This window comes from Acipenser ruthenus, chromosome 6 (genome assembly GCF_902713425.1).
Source record: "Acipenser ruthenus chromosome 6, fAciRut3.2 maternal haplotype, whole genome shotgun sequence".
Lineage (NCBI taxonomy): Eukaryota > Metazoa > Chordata > Actinopteri > Acipenseriformes > Acipenseridae > Acipenser > Acipenser ruthenus.
The window spans coordinates 24,354,464-24,371,287 of NC_081194.1; the positions used below are offsets into that span (position 1 = coordinate 24,354,464).

A 16,824-nucleotide genomic window follows, 5' to 3' on the forward strand; every position below is an offset into this window, starting at 1 on the left:
TCTTATTGTATGACTTATATTGTAACACTTGAATGTATTTGTATTTGCTTGCGATTGTAAGTCGCCCTGGATAAGGGCGTCTGCTAAGAAATAAATAATAATAATAATAATAATAATATTTACTGTAGCTTATTAAAACATTAACCATAAAATTAAAGTGATGAATATCAGTCAATTATTTCCATCCAATTCTGTACTTTTGGAATTTCAGTGTGTGTATGGGTGACCAGTAATATTATGGGGACACAGAAAAAAGCCTTTTATTTTTCAAAGTTTATAAAATGAACCACACATACCAATGAATGACCTTCATTTTTGTTACATAACTTGAAACCTCAAAAACTTTAACATACGTTTTCTTGCACTAACAAATCCAGCCTGTATGTGTTGAAAATCCTTTTTTTAAATTATATAGCTTTATTGTCAATGAGTGCACATATTTCTAATTATTACAACCTCAAGCACCACCACTGCATCCCAAAACCCTGTTTGTAAACAATATACATATATTTTTTTCTGACCTCTTAAATGTAAGGATATAATTTGAAGTACATTTGGAAATGGCACAATTCCCATCATTTTTTATGACCCCATAGGAAGTAAAACTGTATTAATGACACATTACAAACATTTTGATAACAAGCCCTTAATCAACATTATTTTGTCACTAACAGACACTTCTGTAAACCAATTTGACGTAAAAGAAAAAAAAAAGGAAATAAAATAGCAAATAGCATAACATATACACATTCATACTGTATACTTCTAAATGATTTTTGGGCAGTTTGCTTTAAATTAGCAAGCAACACAGGTGTTTTTTTTTTTAAGCAAATACCTAAACCTTGTTCATGAGAAAGACAGTAAAGGGACCTTGTTTAAGAACCGGACACAAAGTTTGCAGGAAATATTCCAACCTCCTGCCTTATTTTTCCCTCCCACCAGTCGTGCTGGGACTCTGTTTTTGTGATTACTGTGATTTTGTCTCCTGCATGGAAGCTTAGGTCCCCTGGCTGTTGACCTTCATAAGAATACAAAGCCGTAACAACTACAGAACATCCAGGACCTCCGAATGATCTCCCTGTAAATACAGAGATGTGTTAGTATTTACATTTCATAGGTAGCTGGAGGATTTTAACAAGACATGAAAAGTTAACTGAAGTGATTTAAAATATAATCAATTATGGAGAAACCTACGTTGTATCGCCTCTTTACAGTTGATTTAAAATGAACACATCAATACTGACCCCAATGCAATTAATATGGTGTCTATGGAGGATGATGTCATTTACTTGACCCTGTGTCTGAGGGAGAATATAAACAAGCAAGCAAACAAATACACACACACACAAGGTCTCCATCATCCAGAAACAAAACAGGCAAATAAGAGAATGAGGTTATGTGCTCTGGCATATTTTAAAGTTAGTAAGGTGAAGCGAGATATGATGTGTGGAAAGTGTGGTACAGCTACCAGCACCTTTACTATAAGAATAAAGACTGATGCTCAATAGATAAAGAGCCAGCTGTAAATACAGAACTATTGTTCGGAAGTTAATTAGTTGTGTTTGGGGTGGCTCTATTGTATAAGAGATGTCATCTGGTGCAGTTCTGTACAACGTTGAGCTTGTCTGTGGTGGATGTTGAATTAGGTAGAATAGTGTCCAAGACACCTAAACTCAAGGAAACTGCACTTATTATTATTATTATTATTATTATTTATTTCTTAGCAGATGCCCTTATCCAGGGTGACTTACAATTGTTACAAGATATCACATTATACATTATTTCACATTATACAGATATCACTTTCTTTTTTTTTTACATACAATTACCCATTTATACAGTTGAGTTTTTACTGGAGCAATCTAGGTAAAGTACCTTGCTCAAGGGTACAGCAGCAGTGTCCCCCACCTCGGATTGAACCCGCGACCCTCCGGTCAAGAGTCCAGAGCTCTAACCACTACTCCACACTGCTGCCACACTATAATTTCAGATCCATTATCACCCAGTAATGTAACTGAAGTTGGCTAATGATCTTAGTTATACCTTATGATAAAACATTTAAGTACCCTCTAGAGGAGAAGCTTAAATGAAATCACTTGGATTGGATCTTTTAAAATCATTATTTGTTTGCACCAAAATTTTGATGACTTAGTATGACAGCTTTCAGTGTATTTCCAAAAATCCAAAATTTCCATTGTCAATTTATGGCAGTAAAAATGTCAGTGCCCCTGGATGAGAGAAAAACTCTCTTCCAAATGGCTTTTAAAACACTCAATGCGGAAGTTAATTGCCATTGATTGGTTCTCAGTGAAGGAAGGACCGTTTTTATGGTTTTGAAACAAACACATGAATGAATGGATTTATTTAATACCTGCTGATAAATACTTCTTAGAGGCAATTCTGAGTACGAGTATCAGAACTCCCCTAGTAGTCATAACCAGGACTGTATTTTTTTTCACTGTAAAAAATTGCTTATTTCAAGTCTAAAAATAGGCATTCCAAGATATTTTACGATTAATGTATTAAAGCAGAACAAAATTCATTCAATATATATAATTTTCTCTAGAATTACTGAATTATACAACCAATATATATATTGAAATGCTTACCTAAATAAGAGTAAATGCTAAATTGTAGAATATTTAGTTTTTTATGTCCAGTTTGTAAAGAATTTCTGTTTTCACCATCAAACAAAATAAAAACATAAATGTAGGTAAAAATAACAATTGACACGTGAAATGTCCCCTTCTTGTACTGGTCAGAGCAGTCTTTAGCAGAAATGTTTCCAAACTTTGATGCAGCTGGTATCTTTTTCACTGAAGACATTTTAAAGAAATCATGCAGCTCTGTGCAGTGTGTTCAATCATTCACTGGAAGCAAACTAAAGCAGCTGCCAGGTTCCAAATGCAGTGCAACAGTTAGTGAGTGCATCAATAATGCAAATGTTTGCTGTATTTATTTTGAAGTGATAATATATATATATATATATATATATATATATATATATATATATATATATATATATATAGGGGTCTACCTAAATCGCGATTTCGCGGAAATCGTGAAATTGAGGGGTCACCGCGAAATTCACCTCTTAGGGGCCAATGCATACAAACAAGTACGGAGAGGAACAAAAAAAAAAAAGAAACCTTGTTTAAATGAACTACTGCACAACGCAAGCGACGCAAACTACGTGTCTTCCTTCTGTAGATAGCCCTTTTTTATTCCTTCGCCGTCCTGTGTGCATTGCACTTAAGCAAAAAACAAACAAACAAAAAAAGCGTCCACAAATAACATTTACAAAATAAATTCTCCAAAGCGGTTAACGTTCTTGATTACTATTCAAATGACAAAGTTTTAATCAGCCTATCAGTGCGTCTTTACTGCTTTTATGTGACCGTACTGTGCAGGAGGGGACGGGACAAAGTTGGTGCTGCATTGTTTTGATTTGGGTTGCTAAAATCTAGTTTTCCGCATTGGAGGTAAAATAGTAGAAATGGACGACAAAAAAAGCAAAGTATATTTCGGCTGATGATCGTTTCAAGATATTTCCCAAAGAAACTGTACATGCAGACCGAGGTAACTGTTTTGCATATCTTAATGTGTCTGGAGAAAATACGATCGATCGCTATTTAGCTTCAGAATCACACATTAAACAAAAGGCTACTACAGAGGCTGCTGAACAGAACGGAAAATAAACAGCTTTCAGAAACCAAACTGGAAAGTCAGCGCAGACAAAAAAGTATTCCTGTCTGCAAGTTAAATCAGTACTAAAACGATCCAGCACAGCCACCTCGCTTCAACCTACTGCTTTCTTTTTTGCAGTTGGAATTTTAGACCCGAATAGCCACGTTTTCTTTGTTTTGACTCGGTACTAATAAAATAAATTATTGGATTGGACAAATAACATGACAACGAACGTGCTGCTTACATTGCCTTTATTAAAGTATGCCAGATGCCCTTCTGTAACCGAGTTTTTGGGCTGTTTCTAATCGATTTCCACATCTGTATAACTTGGCAAAGCTTGGCCTTAACTTCCAACCAATTCAGTGGATGCAGAACGTACAGTCTCAATGTATGGGCAAGCCAACTGCAGAGGGATGCTGCATGCTCGCCTTTAACAAATGATAGCACTGTGTTTTAATAAGGAAGCAAGTACCACTATTTTTAGGCTTTATAGTGTTCTGAGATACTGTCTACTTAGGTTCATTTAATGTTTAAACAGGTCCGCGAAATGTCAGCAAAATCCTAATTTTATTCTGCAACATACCCGTGAAAAATACATAAATTTACCGCGGTTTAAGTAGACTGATTGAGTGTCAACAGCCAATCAGCTTCCAGATCTAGCGGGCTTCTATTTTGCATAGATGCCCGTTGGAACACTGAAGTGCATAACTGTAAATCAATCCGTGGATAAATACAGGCTTTTTCCCTTGACATTCTAATCTACAACTAATCTGATAACATAACAAGCTATTTAAACATACTTTCTGACAAGCGAAATAATGTCTGTGACTGGACACCATAATGAAGGCTCAATTCGCAACTACTGGACAGCAAATCAACAGGAAAGACACGATTGGTCCACAATTCTGTTATCAGCTGGATCCAAACAACACCCTCCCTCAAAACCAGCCAGTCAAACTGCCAACCCTGCTTCTGTTCTTTCTGCACCAGCCAATCCACTCCGTCAGCTTGAATGACGCCCCGCCTTGAACAACAAGTTTCGAGTTTGACTCAATACTACACGGATTATTCAATAAATATGTTAGACAAATAATAATAATAACGTTTTCTCTACGTGTATGTTGTTTTTCTATTCTAATTATAATAGGGACTATTCCTCAGCAGAAGGTTACCCGGCGAAATATCAGAAGTTCAAGGTAAATAAAGGTTTTAAAGTTTTTTTTTTTAAAGAGAAAATAAAGAAATAAATCGTTTTCTAATAGTGATAGTGCCCTCTCGATGCAGGCTGTACCGTGTGCCTATAGAAAGTCTACACCGCCTTTCAAAAATGTCACCTTTTGTTTCCTTATAGCCTGGAATTAAAATGCATTAAAATAGTTTTTTTTCATTTATCTACACATCCTACCCCACAACTTCCAAGTGAAAGAAATATTCTAGAAATTTGTAGAAAATTAGTTAAAAATAAAAACTGAAATAGCTTGGTTGGATAAAGTGTCCACCCCTTGTAATAACAATCCTAAATTAGCTCAGGTATAAACAATTGCCTTCAAAATCACACACCAAGTTAAGTGGCCTCCACCTGTGTTAAATTGCAGTGATTCACATGATTTAAGGACAAATTCAGCAGTTCCTGTAGGGTCCCTCTGCTGGGTATGAGCAACAAGGCACTTTCAAAAGAACTCTGGGACAAAGTTGTTGAAAGGCGCAGATCAGGGGATGGGTATAAAAAAATATCAACAGCCTTGAATATCCCTTGGAGCACGGTCAAGAAGATTATTAAGAAGTGGAAGGTGTATGGCACCACCAAGATCCTGCCTAGATCAGGCCGTCCCTCCAAACTGGATGACCGAGCAAGAAGGAGACTGATCAGAGAGGCTACCAAGACGCCAATGGCAACTTTGCAAGAGCTACAGGCTTTTATGGCCAAGACTGGTCAAAGTGTGCATGTGAGAACAATATCCCAAGCACTAATCTGGCCTGTATGGTAGTGTGGCAAGAAGGAAGCCATTACTCAAGAAAGCCCACCTTGAATCCCGTTTGAAGTACGCAAAAAAAAAAAAAAAAAAACACTCAGGAGATTATGTAGCCATGTGGCAAAAAGTTTTGTGGTCTGACGAAACTAAAATTGACCTTTTTGGCCTAAATGCAAAGCGTTATGTTTGGCGCAAACCCAACATAGCACATCACCCAAAGTACACCATCCCTACTGTGAAGCATGGTGGTGGAAGCATCATGTTATGGGGATGTTTCTCATCGGCAGGGACTGGGGCACTTGTCAGGATAGATGGAAAAATGAATGGAGCAAAGTACAGAGAAGTCCTTGAGGAAAACATGCTGCCCTCTGCAAGAAAGCTGAAACTTGGACGGAAGTTCACCTTTCAGCATGACAACAAGCACACAGCCAAAGCTACACTGGAGTGGCTAAGGAACAAAAAGGTAAATGTTCTTGAGTGGCCCAGTCAAAGCCCCGACCTAAATCCAATACAATTTCTGTGGCATGACTTGAAGATTGCTGTCTATCAATGCTCCCCAAGGAACTTGACAGAGCTTGAACAGTTTTGTAAAGAAGAATGGTCAAATATTGCCAAATCTAGGTGTGCAAAGTTGGTAGAGACCTATCCCAACAGACTCACAGCTGTAATTGCTGCCAAAGGTGCTTCCACCAAGTATTAACTCAAGGGGGTGGAGACTTATCCAATTATGATCTTTCAGTTTTGTATTTTTAATATATAATTTTTTTCTCAATAAAACCTTTTTACCCCTTAACAGTGTGGAGTATGGTGTGTAGATAAGTGGAAAAAAATCCTCATTTAAATGCATGAAACTCTGAGGCACTGACACAATAAAATGTGAAAAAAAGTTCAAGGGGGTGTAGACTTTCTATAGGCACTGTGTGTGTGTGTGTGTGTGTGTGTATATATATTATATATATATATATGATATATATATATATATATATATATATATATATATATATATATATATATATATATATATATATATATATATATAATTAGACACACACACACACAAATAATACAATTTAATCGCTGGTGTGGTACTTCGAAGTTTGTTGTAAATCCATATAATAATAATATAAAGAACAGGGTCAAGTAGATTTTTTTCTGGAATAATAGCACTACATTCCTAGTGTGCTACCTCTTTTTTCTTGTAAATATAGCCAGTGTTTCATTAAAATTGCAACATAATACACTAAGAGTAAACACTAAGGTCTTTCTATCGAAATGAATACTATAATGTGCCAGCCTTTTATTTGAAGAACAAAGTCATGGAAGCATGGAAGTAGTCACGCTTAAGAAATTCCTTAATACTGTCACCAATGTTAACAGCATAGTTGGCAGGCTGCTTGTGTCCAATACTGTGTGAAAAATAACCAATTGACATTACAACTGTAGCCTCGCTGTTTATGCTGGATAACTGTGAGGACAAGTGGACAATCTGATTTCTCCATTTACTGTATATTATCCTATAGGAATAAAAATGTATGCTCAGTGGATAAAGAGAAAATTAGTCTAAGGTTATTAATAATACAAAGAATGGTGTGCCAAGAGTATGTGTTTTTCTGTATAAATACATTTGCTAAAATCAGAGTTCTTCTTTACAAAGTGCAATCAACTTTGTTAGCAACCCTATGCACTGTATCAATCAAAATGTGTCCTATTTTCATATGTTGACATCGCTAACTGTTCAAATAAACCTATCAATATAAACTTGAACACTTGTTGAACACATTTTGGTTTGAGTATGGTAGTTGGGATACTTAACTCTGGGAACACCCATCAAATTGTGTGCTTTGGTACTTAAGTAAGGAAGGAAGGAACTACTACATGGTTAATGGGGCTTGGTTGAATGTAGCAACTGGATAACGGTGTGCTTAATTCAAGAACGTTTTCAAGGACATGGGCCCTTTATCTTCATCTTGTTTTTCATTTTATATGGGGCACCCAGATATTTAAAAGTCATACACCCCAAAAGCTTCCATAGAAACAGAAATCATAACGTCCTACAAAAAAAACCCAACAACATACAAAATGTATGTGTATGTATATATATACAGTATAACCCGGTTAATGTCCCCTCGGTTAATATCCCAACCCGCTTATTATCACGTTTTTTTTTTAAAACCACTTGCCACTCACCATAGGTTTCTATGTTAAATAAACTCTTTTAATATCACTAGGAACCCCGCTTATTATCCCCTCAACACCCACCAGGCAACATTGCATGACTTTTTAAAATAAGGACAATACGTTTTTCAACCGATGTTCTCTTTTCACAATCAAAACATTTAAGGTAGGATCTGTTGTACTGTTTTATATGGTAAAGTACACTATGTTGCAGCCAAGCCAACCACACACATTGGTTTTAAATGTGTTTAACATTAGTATAGGCTAATCATTTTCACTAGCAACAGCTAGCTAAGAAATTGAAAGAAACAGTAACTAATGTTAAATATAGTAACTGTAGCTGGCTTTGTTGTTCCTGATTTTATTAGATTGTACACATAGCGTTGTTTGAGTTGTTAGCTATAGTAATTATGTTACGTTACAGCAATAACCTTAAGCTTATGGTGCGGTAAGTGTTTTAGTGGACTGGTTTCCCCCTGCACTGATATAATGTCAGCTAGCTAATTAAAGTATGCAGCAATTGTTCACGTTTGTTTGAGCTATCTAGACAAATAATTAATTTCTGCTATTGTTTAATTAAAGTAAACATTCTTTAGAAAAACTGATTTGATGTTACAGTACTGTAATATTAGTACAATATTGCAATAAAAGACGTACAGATATGGATTATATTCAGTTTTCTTTGTTTATATGTAAAACGGTTGAATATGGAGTGCTTAAATGTCCCTTATTTTCTACTGCGTCGTGGCGCCATAGGATAACATGAGACCCTGTTTATATCCCAACCCACATAATATCCCCAAATAACTCTGCACAGTAATGGGGATATTAAGTGGGTTACACTAATAGTTTTTAATCGCATGGGTGATGTCGAGTAGGTTTTACATTTTTGAGTTACTGTTATTGCTAGATTACCAAAACAAAACAAAAAACAAATTACACATTTAAGTACAGTTCAGGAAAACAGGATTTGGGCTACCACATTTCAATATTCTATGCTAGAGCACAGGTCACAGCAAGGTATATGGGTGAAAAGCAATGTGGTAAAACAGTTAGGCTCTGTCCACACTACATAACCGATCTCTAGAACCATACTCGAAACTGTTCTAATTAACCCAGCTCAAACTGTCCACACAGAAGTACCGTTTCATGTTTAGTCTGTCTTAATGTGTCCACACACTATTAGACTAGTTTGGTTTCAGTTCCTAGCAGCACAATGAGCGCATGTTAATAGAGGTGCATACTGCTAAAATGAAATAAAACAAGTATACTGAGCATCAAAAGAAACGTATCACTTATATTTGAGCATCAAAAGAAACATATCACTTTTTATTGTGCTGATTAACAATTGACATCACAAAGATGCTGCAAAATGATCTGTCAATTTTGGGCAGGTGTTGTGACTCTTGGTCTCCCAGTTCATGGCCTGTCATTGACAGAGTGTGTCTGGTTATACCGTCTTGCCAGGTCTGAAATTGCTGGCTGTGAGCACCCAAGACGACGAGCCACAGTACGCTGCCCTAATCCAGCCTCCAACATGCCGATTGCACGAAGGCACTGCTCTCTTGACAGACGTGGCATTTTTTTTTTCTGTGATTTTCTTTATTGCTTTTATTCAAGCTTGCAATTCAACAACTGAAATCACTCCATATCCAGTGTCCAATCAGCTGTCTCACTAATTAGGTGATTAAGTGCATATGCTTCAGTCATAGTCACTCAAGCATGTCATGGTCAAGGATGAATGATCGAGTGATTAAAAAGAAACCAAAAACATTTCGTCAATGTCCATCATTTATATACCTTATTTTTTTCGAAAATAAATGTGTTATAATAGTTACACGTTTCTTTTGATGCTCTGTATATTTTACGCCTAATTCTGGTCCCCTTAATTTGATTTCAAACAGAGCTGACAAATTATGTGAATTGTTCTTCCCGATCATACTTTTAACTCGCATTTCATTTTTGCAGTCACCTAATTTAATGTTGTGCTTTTGTTATTTTTCCCACTAGATTAACAGAGATGCCCTGACATTTTTTTAAGCATAAAAATGAATACCCATTGCAGAGTGTACACAAGTCCTTCAGGTGCCAGTATTTCACCAAGCATACCACAAAGCAATTTTGGGATACTGGAGGCTACACAAAAATGTAGTACGGTATTACAGCATCCACACTTCTGATAAACCGCACTACCTGATGCAAACTAATTAGAACTGGACTCGAGACTACCTCCTGGCAACATGTCTCCCACTTAGGACGATGTTCTGTTTTCAGTCAACACGTGGGCAACATTTTCAATACCAGCCAATCAAATTTGATAGTAGTATCACATGACGACAAGGCTAGACCATAACGTCAGACAGACAGAATATACGATATTTCTGCACTTTATCCAATTAATTATATGCAGTCTATAGATATGCAATACAGTGTGTATGTGGATAAGTGAATGTTAATGTCCATGCTTACAATAACATATTTAAGTTATGGATACAATTCTACAATAATAAAATACACGTGTAGCATATTTTTGAAAATATGTTTTATTTTAAATTAATTTGTCATGTATGCAGTATGCCTGTCATTCCTACATTAACCTCCAATCATACATCTTTCATTTTAAGAGTAAACAGTGAAATTTGTTTTAAAAAATCTCAGGTCTGACTTCATGCTCTTGAAAGCATAGAATTAAATGTACAGTATTGAAATCATTGTTTGTTTAGGATAATGAATACAGATATATTTATTATGTTTGGCATATTAAATATGTAGACCTAACTAAATAATTTTAGTATTTTACAACTTTTATTTAATTAAGAAGGAACTACAGGTTTGTTTATGTAATTGGTACATTTCCCTCACTGCATGTTTACGTCTCGTGAGAGAAGTGTGCATTATGACTGGGTTGTATTACGTTGTTGCCAGCTTGTCGTGTGACCACCGCAAACTGCAAGGCAACACGCAGGCAACAAATGTTTTCCTCTTGTTGCCATCGATAAAAGTTGCCCGTGTGACCAGGCCTTAACTGTTTGTTTTCATTCCCCAAAAATTTGCCTGCTTGCCACAAGCAAATTAAATAGGCATGCTCTTGTGACCACTAGCAACAGTGACTTTGTTACAACTCAGGAATCAAGACAATAAAAACAGATCAGCTCTTTCTCAAATTACTTTTAGGAATAACACAAGGTACTGTATATCATCAGTCACTACTTCCTTCAGTGTCTAGACCTTTGCCAATCTGTAATACAATCTGTAATGTTTGTTAATTTGAAAACATTTTATCATCAAGCATACTTTGATGTACACTTTAAAACACTAGATGGCAGTGCATTCATTCCAATAAACTTGTCAGTTACTGCACCAAAGAAAACAAGTTTAGTATTACATTAATATGAGTGTTTTGCATTGTTTATTTATTTTTACCAAAGAAGTCCATTAAAGATATCTTTATGTTAGTGACACCCCTTAGGTTTGCATTGCAAGCTGATCAACCTTGGTACTGAACCAGTTCAGTACACTAAATCAATTTTTATTGTCACATCAAACTGGAAAAAGGGATAGATTAAATGTTGATATGAATAGGGTTAAAAGTTGTATAAAACTTTAAATGTCACAGTACATAATGTACAGATTGGTTTCAGCACTCACAAAAACAGTACAGTGTCAGGTTTTTTATCAATATTTTTTCAATGGATTTTCTTGGTTGCTCAATTACATTTTATTTAATTAAAACTAGGATTTAAAAAGTTTCTTGAGCGATAAAAGGGATTTTTTTCAGAATAGGTAAGTAGTGTCCAGATGGGATTTCCTATGAGTACTAAGAATATTAGGTATTCATCTGTATTTAGCTAGGGCTGTATCTAAATTCATAGAACTGTTAAAACTAAAAGGGGACTAACGACTAGCAACCTGCAATACATGAATAAACCTCCAGTATCCATATGTAATTAACATTCCCTTTCAAGTACGAAATGTAACCATTACTGAATGGGTCAGTATGTTCAAGCCGTCGCAAGGGCAAGATTGCTGCACGACCAGAATGCTACAAGGCTAAGCCAAGGCTGCCTTGTGCGTTACCATTTGGAACCCCAGTAAGAAGCAGAGAGGGCTAAAAAACTGAGGGAGAAATTCACCTCTATGTCTGTGTTGTAAGGGTCAACTGAGAAGCTGCCCTTAACACTCTAGTTCTAAAACCATGGTTTTGAGGATCTACAACTATAGAACCTAATAAAAGGTATGGGGAGTAGCCCACACCACTGCATTACAAATGTCATTGACAGATGCACCCTGGAATAAAGCCCACAAAGTTGCCATGCCCCTAGAGGAATGGGCAGTGAGCTTTCTGGAGAGGGCAAGTTGGCCAGCTCATAGGCAGTCATGTGTCTGCTATCCATTTGGACAGCCTCTGCTTAGACAGGGCTTGACCATGGTACTTCGTGCCAGAGCAGACAAAAACATTGTTCGGACTGCCTCCAACTTTTCGTCCTGTCAACATAGTATGCCAAGGCCCACGCTGGGCAGAACATATGGAGGTGTAGCTCCCTGTCAGACTGGAAAGGAGGTGGAAGGAAGCCTCCAGTTCCACAGACTGGATGACACAGATTGCAGAGATTGTCTTCGGCAAAAGGCAGGATTGGTACGAAGCGTAACCTTTGTCCTGGCCTCTGTAAAAATTAAACAGACTTTCGCTATGGAGAATGCCTGCATCTTGCTCACCCTCTTTACGGGGGTGACAGCAAGCAAACAGTCACTTGAGTGATAAATATTTCAGTTCAGCTGAATGCAGGGGCTCAAATGGTGGCTTCAAGAGTGCACTGAGTACCACGTTTAAGCTCCAGGAAGGAACAATGTCCTTCATAGGCAGCCGAAGCTGGCAAATGCCTTTCAAAAATCGGCCCACCATTGCTGAGCTCCTGGGGAGACCGAGTCATTTTGACATGGCAAGCTGAATGGCTGCCAGATAGACCTTTAATGTAGAGGGGGATTTCCCCTCACCAAACAGGTCCTGCAAAAATGGCAGCATAACTGCGATGTCGTGGGGTCGAACCATCGAAGCAGACACCACGTCTAAAAGATGCTCCACTTGTACCAGTACTGGGAATGTGTGGACGCTGCTCTGGCAATTTGTAAGGTGTCAATAACCCTATTGGACAGACCCTGATGGCTCAAATGCAGCCGCTCAGGGGCCAGACCCAGACCTATAGGCTTGATGGGTCGGGATGCCATAAGGTCCCCCATGCCTGACTGAGCAGGTCACGGCACTTGGGCGGTCTCCACGAAGGCATAGATGGGTAGGCTGTTTCCACCAAGAGTGCCTTTAGACCATGGCGAGACACTGTCAATAGGCGGTCACGGTTCAACGCAGGCTGAAAAACCGCTGTGGAACAAGGCCTGCAGAGGGCGCATGCGCAGGAGACCCAAAGGTAGGGCCTCAGAAGCTGCTGTCATCAAGCCCAGAAGTTTCTGGAACTTCACTACCCTGAGCGCCCTGTTGAGCTCTAGTAGCTCTAAACAGGTGGCTATTCTCTGCATTCTGCCGTCCAACAGAGTGAACAGCATGGACCTGGAGTCCAAGCACACTCCTAGATAGGAGGCGGTCTGAGGAGCTGGCTCTTCACATAATTTACTGTAAGGCCCAACTGTTGAAGGTGGCCGGTGACAAGATCCGTGTGGGCATCTGCCCGTGCTGGAGACTGGGCACAAATGAGCCAGTCGTCCAAATAACTGAGTACTCTGAAGCCTTGTCTCAATGGGGCCATGATAGCTTCCATGCACTCTGAAAAGGCACGGGGAGCCAGAGAGAGGCCAAATGGCAAGACCAGGTACTCGTACGCTGTTCCCTGAAAGGTGAACCGCAGGTACTTCCTGTGCGCTGGTTTTATGGGGATGTGGAAATAGGCGTCTTTGAGGTCCATCGTGGTGAACCAGTCGCCTGGCCTGATTGACAGCAACAGCTGTTGCATTGTCAAAATTTTGATCCTCCTTCGGTTCAGATACAGTTGAACTGTCTGAAGTCGATCGATCTGAGGCCACCATCCCACTTGGGCACTAGGAAGTACCTGGAGAAGAACCCGGGCCGGTCCTGAACACCACTTCTGGCAGATTTCTACCTACAGCCTGCCCATTCAGTTTTGACAGACGGAACAGGTTCTTATTAACCAGACGCAGCTCATCCAGCTGCTATGGTGAGGTCCTATGACTATCAAAGAGGGACCTCAGCAAATAGGACCAGTAGGCTACCAGAATACTATTAAAGTTGCACAGCCGTGCGGCGAACACACTGGCTGAATAGGCACGCTTGAGGATCACCTCCGAGACCCGGCACTGTTGGGGCAGATAGCATCCTTGTCATGTCATCCTGCTGCCAAACTGTGCTCGTAGCCCCCTGGGATCCCAAGGGGACAGGCGAAGCCAAACTTTCAAGCAGTAACTCTGCAAGCACCAATACTTGGTGGGAAACTGCTGTTCAGAGCTTCTCCATTTGCTCTGAGTCCACCGATCGCTTGGAACGGCGACTCTTCTTTCTCTTCCTCGGAGGAGGAAAGACAGAGGGGGATGAGGAACACCGTGAGGTTAGCTGCATACGTGGGCTACTTTCCCGGGTGAGTTGTCCGCTCTCCGTTGGCACAGAGCCCTGGGGGGGAGGACGCAGCCACCTCTCTAACAGAGGGTGATGGGGAAGAGTGAGGGATGCAGAGCACTCTGTAGAGATGTTTCTTACCATTATGGTATGGTACGGGTCCACTGGTTCGCAGTTACCGCGGGTAGCACTGTACAGGGATGCCCACCTGTGCAAGTTACTGGCAAAACCACTCAGTCAGTACTCACATGAGATGGAGGGAAGCCTGCTTGTTATAATGAACTAACAGCCCTCGTAACGGTGATGTAGCGCTGTCACCAAAACGGCATCAAGATGCTGTGGGAGGGATTGCAAGCAACCACAACTGAAGCAGCCTCTTGGTCCTGCGCAACGCTGCTGAACCCAGCAGTTGCTCTCACTACATGTGTCATGGCATGCATTGCAGACAAGCCTGCACTTGTCTCTGAAATTACAGAAAAATACCACAAAAAAAGAAAATACATACAAATACAGCGTAATAAATGAACACATAAATTACATAAAACACAATAATTAGTGAAAAATATACAGTCATAAGCAACAAGTACTTTTCTGATAGGCTCCTCCTATCAGGTCAGTTCTTAAAAGGAAAAAGGTGTTGAGGGCACTGACCGCAGTGTTTTTATGCTCTCGGGGGCAGGCCATGACTGCGTCACAGGCTCGTCTAGCAGCTATGATATATATCTTATTCATGATTCGGGTCTTTAGAAGGTAAATGCCCATTCGGTAATGGTTACATTCATACTTGTAAGGGAATGTATATTCTCTGTTCTTAAAATAAGCTTGAGATAGCAATGCCTAGAAACTAACTCCCTAAAAAGTAATTTAAGATAGCTAGAGGGAGGTATGAAACAAGTGCAACATATCTCTGTAAAATAGATGGCTAATCACAGAAACTAGCAACAGAAACTGTCAACACACTGCTGGTTCATTTGTCCATCTGGGGAGTGGGTGAAAGCTGAACCAAGACAAAACTGTCCAGACAGGGCACTAAAACAACACAAAACATCTTTAAAAACTATACCACGATTACTCTGTCTCATAGTCTACATGTGGAAAACAGTATCATGTTGAGTTTTCTTATTTATTATTATTATTATTATTATTATTATTATTATTATTATTATTATTATTATTATTTGAATACATTTAAATTCTTCTGGACCCAGAAAAAACTGTCCAGTGGGAGTGAAACATCTTGAAAACTATACCACACGTACAATTAAATAAGAAGTATTAAAACTCATATAATTATTTTTAATATGTACAGTAGACTATAGAGATGGAGTAATCGCGTAGTATAATGCAGTACTATTCTACAGATAGGACTGGATAGATACATTAGCTCTTTGCATATATATTATATATATAAATATATATATACAAACGTGCTCAAATTTGTTGGTACCCTTACAGCTCATTGAAATAATGCTTCATTCCTCCTGAAAAGTGATGAAATTAAAAGCTATTTTATCATGTATACTTGCATGCCTTTGGTATGTCATAGAATAAAGCAAAGAAGCTGTGAAAAGAGATGAATTATTGCTTATTCTACAAAGATATTCTAAAATGGCCTGGACACATTTGTTGGTACCCCTTAGAAAAGATAATAAATAATTGGATTATAGTGATATTTCAAACTAATTCGTTTCTTTAATTAGTATCACACATGTCTCCAATCTTGTAATCAGTCATTCAGCCTATTTAAATGGAGAAAAGTAGTCACTGTGCTGTTTGGTATCATTGTGTGCACCACACTGAACATGGACCAGAGAAAGCAAAGGAGAGAGTTGTCTGAGGAGATCAGAAAGAAAATAATAGACAAGCATGGTAAAGGTAAAGGCTACAAGACCATCTCCAAGCAGCTTGATGTTCCTGTGACAACAGTTGCAAATATTATTAAGAAGTTTAAGGTCCATGGAACTGTAGCCAACCTCCCTGGGCGCGGCCGCAAGAGGACAATCGACCCCAGATTGAACAGAAGGATAGTGCGAATGGTAGAAAAAGAACCAAGGATAACTGCCAAAGAGATACAAGCTGAACTCCGAGGTGAAGGTACGTCAGTTTCTGATTGCACCATCCGTCGCTTTTTGAGCGAAAATGGGCTCCATGGAAGAAGACCCAGGAGGACTCCACTTTTGAAAGAAAAACATAAAAAAGCCAGACTGGAATTTGCTAAAATGCATATTGACAAGCCACAATCCTTCTGGGAGAATGTCCTTTGGACAGATAAGTAAAAACTGGAGCTTTTTGGCAAGTCATCAGCTCTATGTTCACAGACGAAAAAATGAAGCTTTCAAAGAAAAGAACACCATACCTACAGTGAAACATGGAGGAGGCTCGGTTATGTTTTGGGGCTGCTTTGCTGCG

At 38.7% G+C, this 16,824-nt stretch overlaps 1 protein-coding gene across 2 annotated transcripts in view; it reads right to left on the bottom strand.

The window, feature by feature from the left end:
* Positions 1–244: 244 nt before the first annotated feature.
* The window catches only part of sh3yl1 (SH3 and SYLF domain containing 1), a 64,574-nt gene continuing 47,994 nt past the window's right edge, over positions 245–16,824 (bottom strand). For both annotated transcript variants that reach the window (XM_034017597.3, XM_059025277.1), the window contains exon 9: positions 245–1,078. In XM_034017597.3, the coding sequence (XP_033873488.1) occupies positions 876–1,078 (203 nt within the window). In that variant the 3' untranslated portion in view covers positions 245–875. The remainder of the gene's footprint in view (positions 1,079–16,824) is intronic.